At 37.0% G+C, this 16,348-nt stretch overlaps 1 protein-coding gene across 17 annotated transcripts in view; it reads right to left on the reverse strand.

Moving 5' to 3' along the window:
• The window catches only part of LOC136854161 (uncharacterized), a 307,624-nt gene that overhangs the window by 194,361 nt on the left and 96,915 nt on the right, over positions 1 to 16,348 (reverse strand). For 14 of the 17 annotated variants that reach the window (XM_067130411.1, XM_067130410.1, XM_067130413.1 and 11 more), the window contains one exon: positions 5,460 to 5,519. The exons of the other annotated variants lie outside the window; for them this stretch is intronic. Coding sequence is in view for 12 of the 14 variants with exons in the window: in XM_067130413.1 (XP_066986514.1) it covers positions 5,460 to 5,516 (57 nt within the window). In the remaining 2 variants the exon portion in view is untranslated. The remainder of the gene's footprint in view (positions 1 to 5,459; positions 5,520 to 16,348) is intronic. 17 annotated transcript variants of the gene reach the window in all.

Consider the following 16,348-nt stretch of genomic DNA (forward strand, 5'->3'; position numbering starts at 1 on the left):
TATATATATATATATATATATATATATTATTATATATTCTGTAATGTGCGTGTGCTTGTATTTACTTATGTTAACCCTCCTAGGAGATTTGTTGCTTCATCAAAAATATACAGTAGACAGAATTCACTAATCATTATTTTTTTTTATTTGAGAAAGTTTCTTGCACGAATTGTCACCTTCAAGCATCGATTTTTCAGCGCTCTCTCTCTCTCTCTCTCTCTCTCTCTCTCTCTCTCTCTCTCTCTGTGTCTCATAGAGGGCAGAATAGACGACTGTAGCAAGACCCGGCCACCACCCATTCTTTACCCATCACCCATGACCCCCTTCTATCCTCTCTTCTTCTTCCTCTCCTTCTTTTTAGTCTTGTTCTTTTTCTTCTTCTTAGTCGTCGTCGTCCTCCTCCTCCTCCTCCTCCTCTTCCTCCTCCCTTTCACGTCCCCACCACACGTTCTCGAAGGTAACAAATTGCCTCACAATAGAGCATGACTATGATGTTACCTCCTCCTATCGCCTCCTGGTTTCCCCTCCCCTCCCCTCCACCTCCCCTCCTCCGAACTTGGTGTACCCAATCTAATGGATGAACAATCTTGCCTGCCCTCACCCCAAGTATCTACCTCCCCCAAATTCACCCCGTCATCCCCTTTTATATAAATATATATATATATATATATATATATATATATATATATATATATATATATATATATATATATATATATATATATATTTATATAAATATATAAATATATATATATTTTTATATAAATATATAAATATATATATATATATATATATATATATATATATATATATATATATATGTATATCTGTAGATACATACAGTATACGTGAATTATGTTCTTTAATCAATGTCTTTTTCTTGAATCCCTCTCCTGTTTCAAAACATTCTCGTGGCAACGCCCATATATACCCTTCCCCATTTTTAATGGTTAAATACATGCACATTCGCGTACGTGTATGGTAAATTTTGTGAGCAGTTGACATGGCACTCATCTGCTTTCCCTGTTTCCGCTTTCTCTTGCCGATACCCCCGGGGGTTATTGAAAGCTGTGCTTGCAGCATCGGGTTGCACGCTCTGTGCGTTCTCCTGTTCATGTATAACTATTCCGTCTCCTTTTGCAGACAGCTTTTGATTTCGACATCTCTACTGCCCCCCAACCCCCCATTCTCACCCTTCCTACGCATAGTTCAGATCCTCATTCTTTTGTCTCCCACAAACACTATTATCTCACGTCTCAACCTTCGCGTGTTGGAGAGACTTTTACTAAGCGCATTGTCGTCCTCCCACAAACTCATTGAGCCTATTTCTTCATACAAAACGCGGCTCAATTCTGCCCGCCCTCGCCATAACGACTCGGGAAAGCCGTCGGCATGAGGCCTGAACGAAAGTAAGCGCTAGATTTGCTGTGCATCGGCTCTAAAGAGGTGTATCGACGACGGTGACTATCTCGCGGCTTATCAGATAGGGGGGAAAAAAAAACAGACTACATCGACAAACGCAAAAGATTGTAAAGTGGTTTCCGAAAGTTGCCATGCTTCGGTACTCTTGTCATTTGGAGGTGGTAGCATGTATCGAATAGTTAATCTCACACTTTATTTGTAGATGCGTTTTTGTAATTGCATACTATAAATTTTACTTTCTAAGCTATCTCAGGACTGAGCGTTGTAGTCTGTAGATTTATGTATTATTCTCGTAAGAGCGTGAGAGAATCTTGTGTTCTAAGAAAAATGATGAAATTCGTTTTTTTCTTTTTCTGATAAAGTCACGAATTCAGGAATGAATGACCTGCTGAGCTACAAGCAGTGTGTCTGGCTTAGCATTTTTTGCTTAATAATGATAATAATAATAGTAATAATAATAATAATAAGCAAAAAACTGTAGTGAGTAGTAGAATCCTTTTGAGCGCAAAACTTCGCCAAAGCGTAAGGGACTTTCTACTGCCTGTATCAGTATCATAGATTACATGGCACAAATAAGTAAAAGTTAAAAAGTATCAAAAAAGATCATTACATAAAGCAATGTCAACTTTCAATTTTTTTGGGGTGGATTTGCATCCGAATCTAAACAACCTCATAATACTTGGCTGATAGTCCACCGCTAGAAACCAGTTTAAAACAGAAAAAGAAGCAAGTTCTCTTGATCATTAGTCCATCTCTGTACTAAAAAAAAAAAAAGCTTAAACAGCATTCCGAGATATATTTGCAGCCGCGCAGACACGTGCGAGTACATAACCTCCTTCCAAATTCGTTGACGGAACCAATAACGGTGACGAAGGCGGCGGGGTTAATAGTACCGCGGATCTAAGTACCTAACTTTCCAGCGACCGTCGCAAAAGCCAGTCTTTAGAAAATGTTACTCTAATGCTTTTCTTCGAAGGAAAGAACATCTCCGGATAAACGACAGTCATTCCCGAACGCAAAACTTTCACAAATCATTCTGCCATCTTGAGACCGAGTGGTCACACACTCACATACTACACACACTCACGCACGCACGCAATCGCACACGCCCTTTCCCTTTGGAAAAATCCGCTTCCCCCCTTCCCATTTGGACGGCGGAGAGGAGGTGGGCAAGTGGTGGTTATATTTTGGAAAAAGAAAGCATTTTAATAGGTGTCGTGATTCAGCACCCTGGCACAGAAACATTTTACGACAATCTTGATTTACAGAAGATATATCGTTATATAAGTTATTCATCCGACGAGACATTTATCCCACGGGACATCATTGTAGATCCTTTTAGCACCACTCACTGCGAAAGTGCAATGCTAAAATTATATATATATATATATATATATATATATATATATATATATATATATATATATATATATATATATATATATATATATATATATATATAGAATCTCCATATAAAAACATACATATATCTAATTGTTTGTATACCAACAAATCTATTTACATTACTTTTTTAAATCTGTGTAGGTTATATGCTATCAACGAATAAACTTGAGAAGTGCCATCAAAGAATAATAATTGTCTCCGTTTTTCTTCATTTCGGAATTTTTCCTGGCCTTCGGCCATTAATACCCATGTGGGTCTCTATGAAGACGCATGATGGCGTCGGGAGCGTCCTATTTAAAGTGTTTCAACTCTAAATCGGTGCCATTTTCTTCCCCGTGGCATTGCCTACAGAATACCCCCCAAAAACGCCTCGGAGGAATGTGTCCGCGTCACGACCCTTAGACGTCTCTAAAATGCAAACTACGTTCTAGTTGATGGCGTCACTTCGTCAAAAAACAAACATCCTGCTTTGTTCTCGTTAGGCGCAGGTCTCCTCAGTCTCTTCCTCCCCATTTTGATATTTTAAGAAGTCCGGTCTACCTCCTATTTACGTATTCTTCTGCGAGACTGTTCTCATTTATCACACGCACGGGTCTCTCTGGGATTTCAAAGCATCCGATACAGAATTTTAGTAAAGAATAATTATTCCCTTGCATAGAGCAAATTTCCATTAAAATAAGTTCCTGTCGTGACATTCAAAATTGCCCGTGTATCAAAATGAAGCACAGGAATCTGTTACTCAGGTGTGAAAGAATAGTGTGATTTATGTAGAGTGGCAGTCATATAAAAAAATTTAAAAACTGTTTTTCTGTGGCACTGATGACTAATGAGACACTGTTATTATTATTATTATTATTATTATTATTATTATTATTATTATTATTATTATTATTATTCTCCTGCTTGATTTGAATATATTAAATCAACATTTATTTTAGTGACACGATGTGACAAGAGCAGTTAATTTGTCAAAATTTCTAAAATTCTAAACCCTTTTCTGTGTTGAAGAGTCTCCCTACTGAATATGAAACCAATTTTTAGTGAAAAATGTCAATTAAATGTACACTCCTATTAACGTACGCTTATACGGAAATAATTATAATGTATAATAAGCGACATAATGTTTCCATTTATATTATTCAGTAATCAGTATTACGTTCGGTACTGCCGCTGTAGTCCAGAATAGCTTATTTCATCGGCCTTGAAATATTGACACTTATCAACATTGTTATTCTTGTGGTGTTCATTTACTTAACAGGATTGGGCTCAAGTGACTCATGAACAATGGGAAGACTCCCGCTCTGATTTTGACAGTTTAAAAATTTCCGTCATTTTTTTAAATTATATTTTTCTTATGACTTAATTCCCTGCGAAGTTTTAACGGAAGTCTCTTCTAATTAACGGACAGATGGACGGACTGTGATGCCACCCTGACGTTCTTCAAACTTCACAATTAAAGCAGTAACGCTTTGCTGTGCTAATGAAATGTCATTCCGTAATTTAGCGGGTAATTATCGTATTAGTCAATGCACGACTTAATTGAGCGGTCACTGACTGGTGAATAGTTTTGTAATAAACTTTTAAAAAGTTGAAGATGCTTAGTGGATGCACTTGCGTGCGAGGATCTTAAGCAAACACACACACGTCAACTTGCGTGAGTGAAATTAAACGGCGACACAAAACTCCGAGATTTTCTCCGAAAGTCTGTAACGACATGAATGGCAACAGTGTTTATTCGCTATGATGTTATATGTTTTAATCCCCCCTAACCGCCCTTATCCTAGAGGGAAACATTGACTCCCTAACCCCCCCTCACTCCTCCCCCCCCACCCCCAGGGCCGTGCGTGAAAGGCAGCAGCGTCACCCGCAACACCTCGGAGGCGACAACAAACACAACAATTAAAGCAACCGTCATTAAAACCCTGTAATTATGTGTCCCCATCCTAATGAATTATGTCAAAGCTTTTTTTTTCTTTCTTTTTTGTGAGTGTAATCCCATTTCTCGCATTACGTCGGATTTTGTGAATAAAATCGCATTAAAAATCGCTTCATTTCTGATACGCGTAAAACTTCTCGTGTTTTTTTTTTTTATCTGAGTCCATCTTGTTTTTTCTTGATGCTATCAGCAGTATTTTATTACTTCAATTAAATTTAATAATTTTTTTCCACGCTACTTTTATCTGTAACCCTTTTATATGAATTATTTTATATGTGTTATTTGGTATAGTTTTTTTAAACACTGTTCGAAGAGACAGTCACTAAGTCGTGAACCATTTACAAGAGACAAATCTTTGTAACGGTTGTGTGAATAAAACCTGTTGTGTATATATATATATATATATATATATATATATATATATATATATATATATATATATATATATATATATTATACATACGTATACGTATATAGACACATATACAGTATATACATACATACATAAAAAATTTTCAAAGGTCAATTTGGAACACTTTATTACATTATATATTTGCTTGTATTTATTGCTCGCCTTCAGCCCTTGTTAAAAACACATGACATTTATTAATATGGCATTGAACACAATAACACACTGATCTTAGTAACACAGATTTCATTTAAGGAAAAAAAAAAAAAAGAATGATAATAGGTTTACCTTGATCGAAGCAACAAAAGGAAGATTGGATAGAGGAAAACGATCTTCGCGCTTCATCCCCTGGAAAGAAAAGGTTTTCTATTACCTCGAACTTTGTCACTATCATCCTTATCACTATTTTTAGTAGCATATAAGATGACCTTGTATGCAAAACAGGTTACAAGCAAGTTTATGTTTTGGAGTAATCACTCCTGTTAATTTGGAGAATCATTCAGGCTTGTTAAATAGATGCAACTTAAATTATAAAATAATTTTCGTCTTCATCCTTTCATACATAAAAAAAATTGTTTTTTTCATTTGTAATGTTTTTTTATTTCCCATGCATTTATATAAATATTTTTTTTTCTATTTTTCTTCCGTTTAAGCTCTTTTTTTTTTTGTCGTCTTCGTTCCCAGTCATTATCGCCCTCTCTCCCTTTCATCCTTTTCGTCACAGCGTATCCTGCCTCTTCCTCCTCTTCCTCCTCCTACTCCTCTTCCTACTCCTCCTCTTCCTCCTCCACTTCTCCCTTTCTCATCATCATCACCATCTCTCACCATTGCCTCTTACATGTCTTTATCCCCTTGAACATTATAATTATTAATATAATATTTTTTCCTTCATCCGGACGCAGACTGTTCCTTATGGGCGGCGTGTGTGTGATGCAGCCTTCGGATAATCGGCGCAGATGAAGACAAACGGTCCGGATAATGAGGCTAATTGGCCGGCTATCCGTCTCCACCGACCCGGTGGTGTTCCTCCCCCCAGAAGGGTACAGTGCTCGCACCCCCTCCCTCCCCATTACACCCATTTCTCTCTTCAGTGCGGTTAATTCGGTTGTGATGTAGAGGGTATTTGGCATCTGTGTGGGTAGGAAGGGGGTTAGGGAGAAAGGAGTTTGCTCTCTCTCTCTCTCTCTCTCTCTCTCTCTCTCTCTCTCTCTCTCTCTCTCTCTGCACTAAATTTCGACATGACAAAGCAAACTTAGAGAAGCTCAACTGACAGAAAGGGAACTATACGATAACAGACGAACAGGCAGACAACTAAATTAAGACAGACTGACAGACGGACAGCTGCACCAAGACAAACTGTCAGACAGACAACTGAATCAAGACGGACAGACGGACAAACCAAACCAAGCGAGGGACGAACGGACATTACAAGAAGAAGCGAGGGAGCCGGGAGGCGCCTTGCTAGCAAACGTCGTATCTAATCCCTTAACTGGTTGTCTGCTGCTGGATTTTAAAGGAAAATGAGAATAATAAGAGATAATTAGCCATAATGATGCATTTCGCTACATGAGGGCTTAATTGCGCATTTAACCGGGACTTTAATTAGGTCTTTACCGGGAGCTGTGATTATGCATCTACTGGGAGTGGCTCCGGTATTGTGCCCGCCACGACGGTCTTGTTTCCGCGCGCGCGCGCATGCACCGGGGAAGCAGCGGTTTGAAATTCGCTTATCGCCGAAATGTGACCGGTTGCTGCAGTCAGATGAAGGATGAGAAAGAAGAAGGAGAGAGAGAGAGAGAGAGAGAGAGAGAGAGAGAGAGAGAGAGAGAGAGAGAATTCAAGATTAGTTTTGAAAGATCAAGGTTTACGTAAATAAGTAAATGCACTGTGTTGGTATCATTTACTTTGAAATAATTTACTTGATAAGTTATGAAAATATGCAAATATATACATATTTGCAGACGTAATATTTATCACTGATCAAGGGATACCTGCACAGGAATACATTAAGTGTAATAGAACTTAGTAACAAGCATTATTTTTTCAACTCATATTTGTCGCTAAGTTTTTTTTCAGCAATTGTTCCAGGTGTAATATATATATACAAATAAAATCTGTCATCCTGTGATTCTGTTATAATTAAAATCTTTCAGTGGTAATTCTGCTCTAAGGTGAGGCAAGGCACTCTTTCAGCTCCTTGTTTAAAGTCCTCTGTCTGTCTCTCAGTCTTTTAATAATTCATGATTATGCATTAATTTTCCCTTCTCCAATCCCTTTTCACCCACTCCCCCCCCCCCTCCATCCATGCCTCCCCAACTACCCATACACCCTGTCCGGTCCCCACCCCGATCCCCTCATTCTTATTCCAACCTGGACATTTCGATGAACATTTTTCCCCTTCTCTCGTTTCAGAGAGCGACCGGCACCAGCATTTCATTGAAACATTTATACCGGTCATTTCATTCCCAATTTATCGAAACATTTTCCCCCACCAAAATATCCAACGTTCCAGAATTTATGCTAATCGCGGATTCGATTCAGCCATTTGGCATTTTTTTCCTCCTCTTTTTTTCTTATTCGATTTAATTCCATATCGCTCTTTTTTTATTATTATTATTATTTTTTTTTTATACAGCAGGCTCCTAGTGGCTACAAATGTAACTCATTCTTCAAACCCCAGTGCGCTTCACTTCACTTGTAATTTATTAGTGTTTACTATATTATTATTATTATTATTATTATTATTATTATTATTATTAACCTCGCTTCCGGTACTTCTTTTTTCTAGGCGGCTAAGCTCCACACATATACATGCACGCACTTTCATTCATAGACGCTAAATATGCAAATATACTCTGCCACTTCTCATTTTTGACCACTGACGGAAATATTTATCCGCTGATATGAGTGCCGTGTACTGGTATATAGATAGATGGATATATACAGTAGATACACATAGTCCGTATACTGTACAGAATTCGGTGTTATCATCTGGGGATTGCGAATATTTGGGAATTATTATGGAGAGTTATTATGTTTCTCCCCAGTATTTAAAGATAGCCTACGGCGTACCATAAAATCTGGGTATACATGTCACGGTGGAAACCTATACCCGCTCAATCGCGTGCATAAGAGCATATCATATGCATACTCGCATGCATGCATGTGTGCGCAAGTAACCCGTAACATTTTAATGTCATTCCATCTGAATTAGAATTCTTTTGTATTTTTGCCACCGCGTGTTTTTGTTCGGGCATTTTACGGATCACTTCATACCCACAGCAGCCGGCAAATAATATTAATTTCGTTTCATTCCAGTCTGTTATATGCTAGTTGTTTAAAACTAATGGCAATGAATTTCGCACTTGGAAAGTTTATTAGAAATTTTGGGGGGATGCTATTTGCCGAAAAGCGACGCTTTTCTTTTGTAGGGGGTTTTCCTCTCTCGTGTTCAGTTTCTGTTCCGTATGTTGTTTGATCGTTTGCGCTGTAACCCGTGAGGTGACGCAGTGTTGACGTTTCCATGGTAATGTTTATTGATGGCAACAGCAGCAACGGAAAATGACAGCTGTATCAGTTGGAATAATAATAATAATAATAATAATAATAATAATAATAATAATAATAATAATTATTATTATTATTATTATTATTATTATTATTATTATTATTATTATTATTATTATTATTATTATTATTATTATTATCGGAAGGCAAAATAAAATTACTGTGAAAGCTAAAGGGAGAAAGTATTAAAAAAATAAAAAAGAGTATTGCGTCGGTGGCAAGCGCTGGTCGTAAATGTAAATGGGATTAAGGCTGTAAGACAATAACATTGGTCAACGGCTAAGAAAAAAACGTGTTAGAGATTATGTTGGAATGCTCTAAAACGTCCACCTTCACAGAGAGAGAGAGAGAGAGAGAGAGAGAGAGAGAGATAAACATAAACACACACACAAACCACCTGTCGAGTAAATCTGCGCAGACTGCGCCAATTCGTTCGTGTGTTGTGCCCCAATCTGTTCCAAGAGGGCTTGGAGCGAGTGGCAAGATGAGAATAGATATTATAAGGATAACGTAAGATATAATTTTATTTTCCGTTTACTATTTTTTTTTCAGTGTACAACGTTAGTATCCACGTACAAGTATCGGTTATATTTGTATAAAATGTTTAGCAATGATATAAATTTTCAACTCAGCTATGTTCCGAAGTGTGTCAAAGCCGTGTGTGTGTATATATATAAATATATATATATATATATATATATATATATATATATATATATATATATATATATATATATATATATATATATATATATATATATATATATATATATATGTGTGTGTGTGTGTGTGTGTGTGTGTGTGTGTGTATTATATACATATATATTTGTATATATAATATATATACATATATATATATATATATATATATATATATATATATATATATATATATATATATATATATATATATATATATATATATACACACACACATACACCACACAGACTATGAGTTATTCGTTCCACAAAATGAACTGCTGAACGTTTGCACCAGATGATAGGTTATTTTTCCTAGTGTACGTTATTAGCATATACATTCGAATTCCGATATGTTATCGCGTATGCAACATTAAAAACCACATGCAAATGTAGGCTACACTTATTAGCCTGTCTGTTCACATTTCCCTAGGTCACGCTATTAAGGTGAGAGAATTATATAAGGGACAGACTGTCTACATGGGAACAAGTGTGATGAAAAAAAAAAAAAAAGGCATTGACAGATTAGTCTCACCGATGTTAATACGTTAAGCTACTGAGCTAGCATTATCTTTACCGCTAATTTCATTATCGATAATGCAATACTATTTGTGATGGTAAGCACCTTATTTATTTGTGGCGTTCCTGTTGTTGATGGTAATAAATTTTGCTTAATGAATGTTTTAAATGTTTTTTTTTTTTTTTATTGAAACTCAAATTTATGGTCTTGAAGATTTCGATCGGTAAGTAGAATACGAAAATGATTAGTATTTTATTTAAGATAAATACTGCCAAAAATTAGGTAATCCGTATTAGTATTTTATTTAAGATCAACGCTCTCAGAAATTAAACAGTCGATACATTATTATTATTATTATTATTATTATTATTATTATTATTATTATTATTATTATTATTATTATTATTATTATTATTATTATTATTATTATTATTATTGAGAAGATGAATCTTATTTGTAGGGAACAAGCCCACAGGGGCCATTGACTTTAAATTCAAGCTTCCAAAGAATATGGCATTCGTTAGAAAGAAGTAACGGAAGTTGACAGCAAATACAGAAAGAAGAGATCAGTTACTAAAAAAGGAAAACTAACTTAACAAATTAATATATAAATAGATAAAAATGTAATTAAAATACAAGGAGAATTATTTTAGAGTAGCAATGCATTGCATCTCCGCTTGAACTGGAAACGACATTTTAATAAGTTATATATACAAAATGAACTAATACACATCATTAACGAAACAAGTTCTTCATTCAGAGAACTGAACAGCTTCGGAATAACACGCAACAAAGCGACCGGTGAAAGGTATGTGCGCCCATGACCCGTGAGGCGTCGAGTACGACTTACTTCTGCAGGAGCTTCACCCACATTCTAAAAGGGCGACCCTTGGCGATTATGATCTTATGCGGTTTCGGAAACTCGGCCGAGTGTCACCTTGCTGACAAAAGCGGTAGGAACACGAAAAATTCATGTGGTATATAATATATGGTGTATAATTGTTGTTCGATACATGAAAATATATATATATTATATATATATATATAAATGTATATAAATATATATATTATATATAGTTATAATATATATATATATTATGTATATATATTTATATATATATATTATATATTACATTTATGTATAGAACAGTATGCATGCATATATTGCGAACAACAATTATATACCACATTAATTTTTTCGCGTCCCTATATATATATATATATATATATATATATATATATATATATATATATATATATATATATATATATATATATATATATATATATATATATATATATATATATATATATATATAGGTTTGACATCATCCACGATTAACTTGAGAACGCTAGGAATGCTGCGCGCATATACGTCACTGCTTTTCGCCTTTCATACACTGTATTTTTACTTGGCTGAAGTGACATAGCGGTGAAAAATCGTCTACATCTTGGAAATAAACACATCAATCATCACTGTACTGTTACTTGATAAGATAGCGCACATGAAATTCTCTCTTGTATCCCTCTCTAATTCTCTCATCTTTTCTTTTTCCCACAACGATTTTTGTGCTTGTTTTACAAGAGTAAGTGCCCATAAATAATAATAATAATAATAATAATAATAATAATAATAATAATAATAATAATAATAATAATAATAATGTCCTCCCCGAAAGTGTTCTTGCAACTGTAAGAGCCTTGAAAGACTTGATTCCTCTGTTGTTCGCTGTCCTTGTTCCTTTATCGGGAAATGCTGCACAAAAGTCTTGGGTTGTCCGTGATAGAGCCCTTGATTTGCTTCTTTGGAGAATTTCGCTGCTCTATCAGAATGATAACCGCCCGAGCACGGGAAAACTCCTTGGAAGCATTTTCGTTGTACAAGTACTTCTCGTAGCCAAAAGGAGAGGCAAGATAAAAGCCTCAACTTATCTGAGAGGCAAACGAGGTCCGACGGGTGAGAGGTTGGAGGTTGTTGGAGTGGGTTGCGATTGTGTCTGTGCATGTTGGAGGGAGGGGTGGGGGGGGACAGGGAAGGGGTTAGGGGGTTTAAGGGAGTGGGGAAGAGAGGGGCTGCTGAGAGAAAAGGAATTGACGTTGGAGGCTGCTGCAGATAGTAGCTGTCCTCAAGTAGTCTCAAGGCTCTTGTTGGTGCATAGACGACTCCCCGTTATGCAGCTGCCTGACGGCCTTAGTCTGACGCCCACGCCGAGGACACGCCCACAGAACAGTAGAACAGTGTCCTGTCATGTGGATCAACTTAACCGTCTCTCCGTGATCCAAAAAGAACTACGTGGAACTCTAAACGAAATATTCGCGTTAAGCACGTATACGGATGTATAAATATGACTGGGCCCTAAGGCGCTGAACAATCCGAATCGTTTAGTCCTGGTTCCCCCAAGGGGGGGGGGGTGTTTGAGCTTTCTAAACCTCCATACTCCCTCCTTCCCTCTGTCCCTCGCAGTGTTAAAGCTCACACTTTTAATGACATTTAATCCCTTTCTTTGGACGCTGCAGCGCCAGCACAAGATAGCCTGAGAATAACTCCAGCACGCCCTCGTTGACTTGCAGCAGTTTTTTTGTAGAAGAATAAAGTCAATAAACTGATGTATTGACTCGTGCGTAATTAAGGATGATCATAATTTATTCTGAAGGGTGTCACACTTGGCCTTCTAGCATGTTACACTTTCCAATCGTCCCAGCTTTCATTTTGTCCGTGTGTCAGTCCAGAAAACCTTGTCGACGCCCTTCACAGGAAAGACGCCTTCCACCACGCCCACATTTTTTACATCAAGAACCAGCAGCACTAAAGCCCCCTCCCCACCCCCCACTTTTTTTTGAAAGTATCAAAATTAATGTGCTTTAGCGCCTTCCGTATCTCGAACGTTATATTAATTAGAAAAAATGGGAGACTCTTCAGTAGTTGGGGACTTTGATGCCAGGAAATAATGAAAGAGTCATGATCAGTTAACACTCGGGATATTTGTATATTGTAAAATGTGTAATTTTTAATCATTTATCTATATTTGGTCGATGAAATTATTTGTGTAATTTAGGGACATGGAAATGGTATCGCATTCACGTCTTGTGGAAATATTTGAGAATTTCAAATTTGATGTGTATTTAATCAAATTCGTTAGCCCCCACTTAGCAAATTTCGCATTCACCAGTTAAACCTGTCATGGAAATGCTACCTTAAATGTGGACATAATCTTGGCGGTCATCTAAACACTGAAGAAAAAAATACAGTATGTGGAAAAACTTGACAGCTGGCTGTTAAAAAAGACAGTCCGATGGAAAAGAGAAATTTTTGACGTTACGTCGAAAATGTTAAGGATAAAAGGTGAAGAAGTAACTCCTTCGGGGGGAGTGCGAGAAGTAGAGCTTTGGGAGGGATTTGGGGGTGCCACGGAGGGAGAGGAACCCCTCGAAGACAGAAACTGGATCGCTTGATTGTTACCTCCAGGGTCTCTGGACTGGCTGGACAAGAAGTTAATGGGTACTCCGGCTGATTCGCAAAGCCACAATATCCTCCGAGAGGAGATCCCCCTCCCTCTTTCCTCCTCCTCCTCCTCCTCCTCCTCCTCCTCCTCCTCCTCCTTCTTCCCTACCCTCCAACGCCTCAAGTCGATGTGGTCAATTGCAGGATCTCGATAAGGAAACTCTGGAACTCGGTTACATCATTCACCGGTCGTAAAAACCTGGGAGTGAATCTGGTGTTGGACTCAAAACAGCTGATCTTGAAAAGGAGGAAGTCTGGATGAGCTCGTGCTTAATTACCGGGTACTCGCGCTCCCTTTGCTGACGATCGCCTTTGAATTGCTGGTTCCTTATTCTTTGTTCATTTCGACTTCTTCTCCGCTTTGGAAATCCTTAAAACGTTATTGCTCGAGACGAGAACCGAGGGGAGTGCACTGAAGCTAAACATTTTTGTCTCTGGTATTTTCTTTTATGAAATAGAACTTTATCATGCAAATCAGGAATCACAAGATACACAGGAAAGTAACTGATATAAACTTTAAAGCATGTTGTAAGTGTAAGTGATACTGCAAGGTTTGTACCAATCACAGGATCCCCGGAAAAGGATACCGGCACCCTTCCCCAAGACTAATTTCATATTAAAGTGTGTGTGTGAGAACTACCATGGTGGCCACTTACAGCAAGCCCTCTTAGATTTTGAAGAGGAAGGTACCAATCTGAATGAGGGGGTTCTTGGAAAAAAAAAAAAAAAAGCATTCCTCCGAAAACAGAAACCAGAAGGGTTTCCTGAAAGATAGGTTTCCTTGGAAGGCAGAAAACCACAAAGTCTTGATTACCATGGAGTGAGTCTTCATTTTTCGCCTCCTGTGTCTTTCTTTGTAAAGTTTAAAGCTTTCTCACACTTGGTGACGACAGACCCATCCCGTAAAACCGCATCGGAGTCGTTTCTCCCAACCACCGCCGCCTAAGCTTCCACTTTCCATTAAACACTTGACGCGCTATGCAGGGGAGAGGAGCGCACGCCTCTCTCCCGAAACGGTTCGCTCGCTTGCTTAAAAAAAAAAAAAAAAAAGAAATATCGTACTTCAACAGGTAAATGAAAGGTAACGCATTATTGGATTGCATTTGTCTTGCCAACAGTTGAAACCCAGGAGCCGATGTATCTGTTTAACCGTCTGTCTATATCTATCTATAAATCGTATATTTTAATTCTCATTTTAAATATACTCCTAAAGAAATTCCGTAGAAAAATGGCTATCATGTATAAACTATTGCTGGTATTCTTAATTATAATTTAACTTTAAATACAGGCATGCATATATATATATATATATATATATATATATATATATATATATATGTATATAAAATTTGTATATAGATTTATTTATACATGCATATATAAATGTATATATATATTTTATTTATTTGTTTATACATATCTATATATATGTACATATGTACTGTATATGTGTAGGTATATATACAGTACATATATACATTATATATATATATATATATATATATATATATATATATATATATATATATATATTTATATATATATATAATTTATAACACACACACGCACGCACGCAGTCACAAAAGCACTGTTTATAAAATGTGTATATAGGTATATTTATATACATGCTTATATAAATGTACATATATATGTATATATATACATTTATATATGTATTTATAAATGTGTATATATATATACTTACACATATAATTTTATAACCACACACGCACGCACGCACGCACGCACGCACGCACTCACAAAAGCACCGGCGCAGCAGACGCACGCACTCACACATAACGCCGAAGAATGTCGTAAATAATTTCCTCCCCGTTCCCCTTCTTAGAGGAAATTGCCTGCAGCTAGTTATGTGCGTGTTCGCGCGTGCATGACGAGGATCAATCAGAATCTTTCAGGCAGCTTCATGTCTGTCTAGTCATAATGACCCGCCTGGTTCTTTCACACACTTTCGTCAACCACAGCCTCAATTAATGTCTGAACAGTCACTGTCTGAACAGTCACTCTATTGGTCGGGAGATTATCTGTATCTCCGTTGTTTGGTCGCCGGTCGCCGTGGCGGAGAATAAACACACACACACATACACATACACATACACATACACACACACACACACACACAGCCGTGATGGTGGACGGTTGTTGGTCTTCGAAGAAACAAGCATCTCGTCTGAAGGCTTCTGCGCATCTGAGGAGGCTGCGATTCTGTCGTGTCCTATATAGATTACAAGCCTAAATGTCATATATCGGGATTTGATTAGCAAAATGCGCGCTCACACACACTGGACACTTAAATTTTATATATACATATATATATCTTACTTGATACCTAGGTGGTCAGTCACTGTCGTTTTTTCTAAACCAGACAACGGTTCGAATCATGCAGGGGGACGAAGCACATATCGGTGATAATTCGTCTTGGGTGTAAGTTATTCCCAAAGTATAGTGAATTTGATATTAAACGATATTTGCGGTTTAATATTTGTGGACATTAGAAAGTCACGCGTTTGCTACAAAAATTTTATATATCTGAATATAGTTAATGTGTGTAATTCGTATTTATTTCATGCTCCTATAACTTTGGAATTTGAACCTCTAGAATCTATCAGCATTTTGGGATAGGAAATAACAATTATGTTTTAAAAAGATCGACGATGAGCCCGGTAGAATCTGTCTCAGAGAAGCAGCATTTTCTCCGTAGATACTCTGAATATATCTCCAAGCAGCTTCTCCTGAATACTGCGGGACTTATGAAGTATCGTTATAACTATATTGAACGAGGCTCTTCATTGTTTTTGGTCGAGTTGAATTAATGGCATTGCATCTTGTAAATTACTCTCATAATATCTCTAACTTCGACTGACTTCAACT

This window comes from Macrobrachium rosenbergii, chromosome 28 (assembly GCF_040412425.1).
Source record: "Macrobrachium rosenbergii isolate ZJJX-2024 chromosome 28, ASM4041242v1, whole genome shotgun sequence".
NCBI lineage: Eukaryota > Metazoa > Arthropoda > Malacostraca > Decapoda > Palaemonidae > Macrobrachium > Macrobrachium rosenbergii.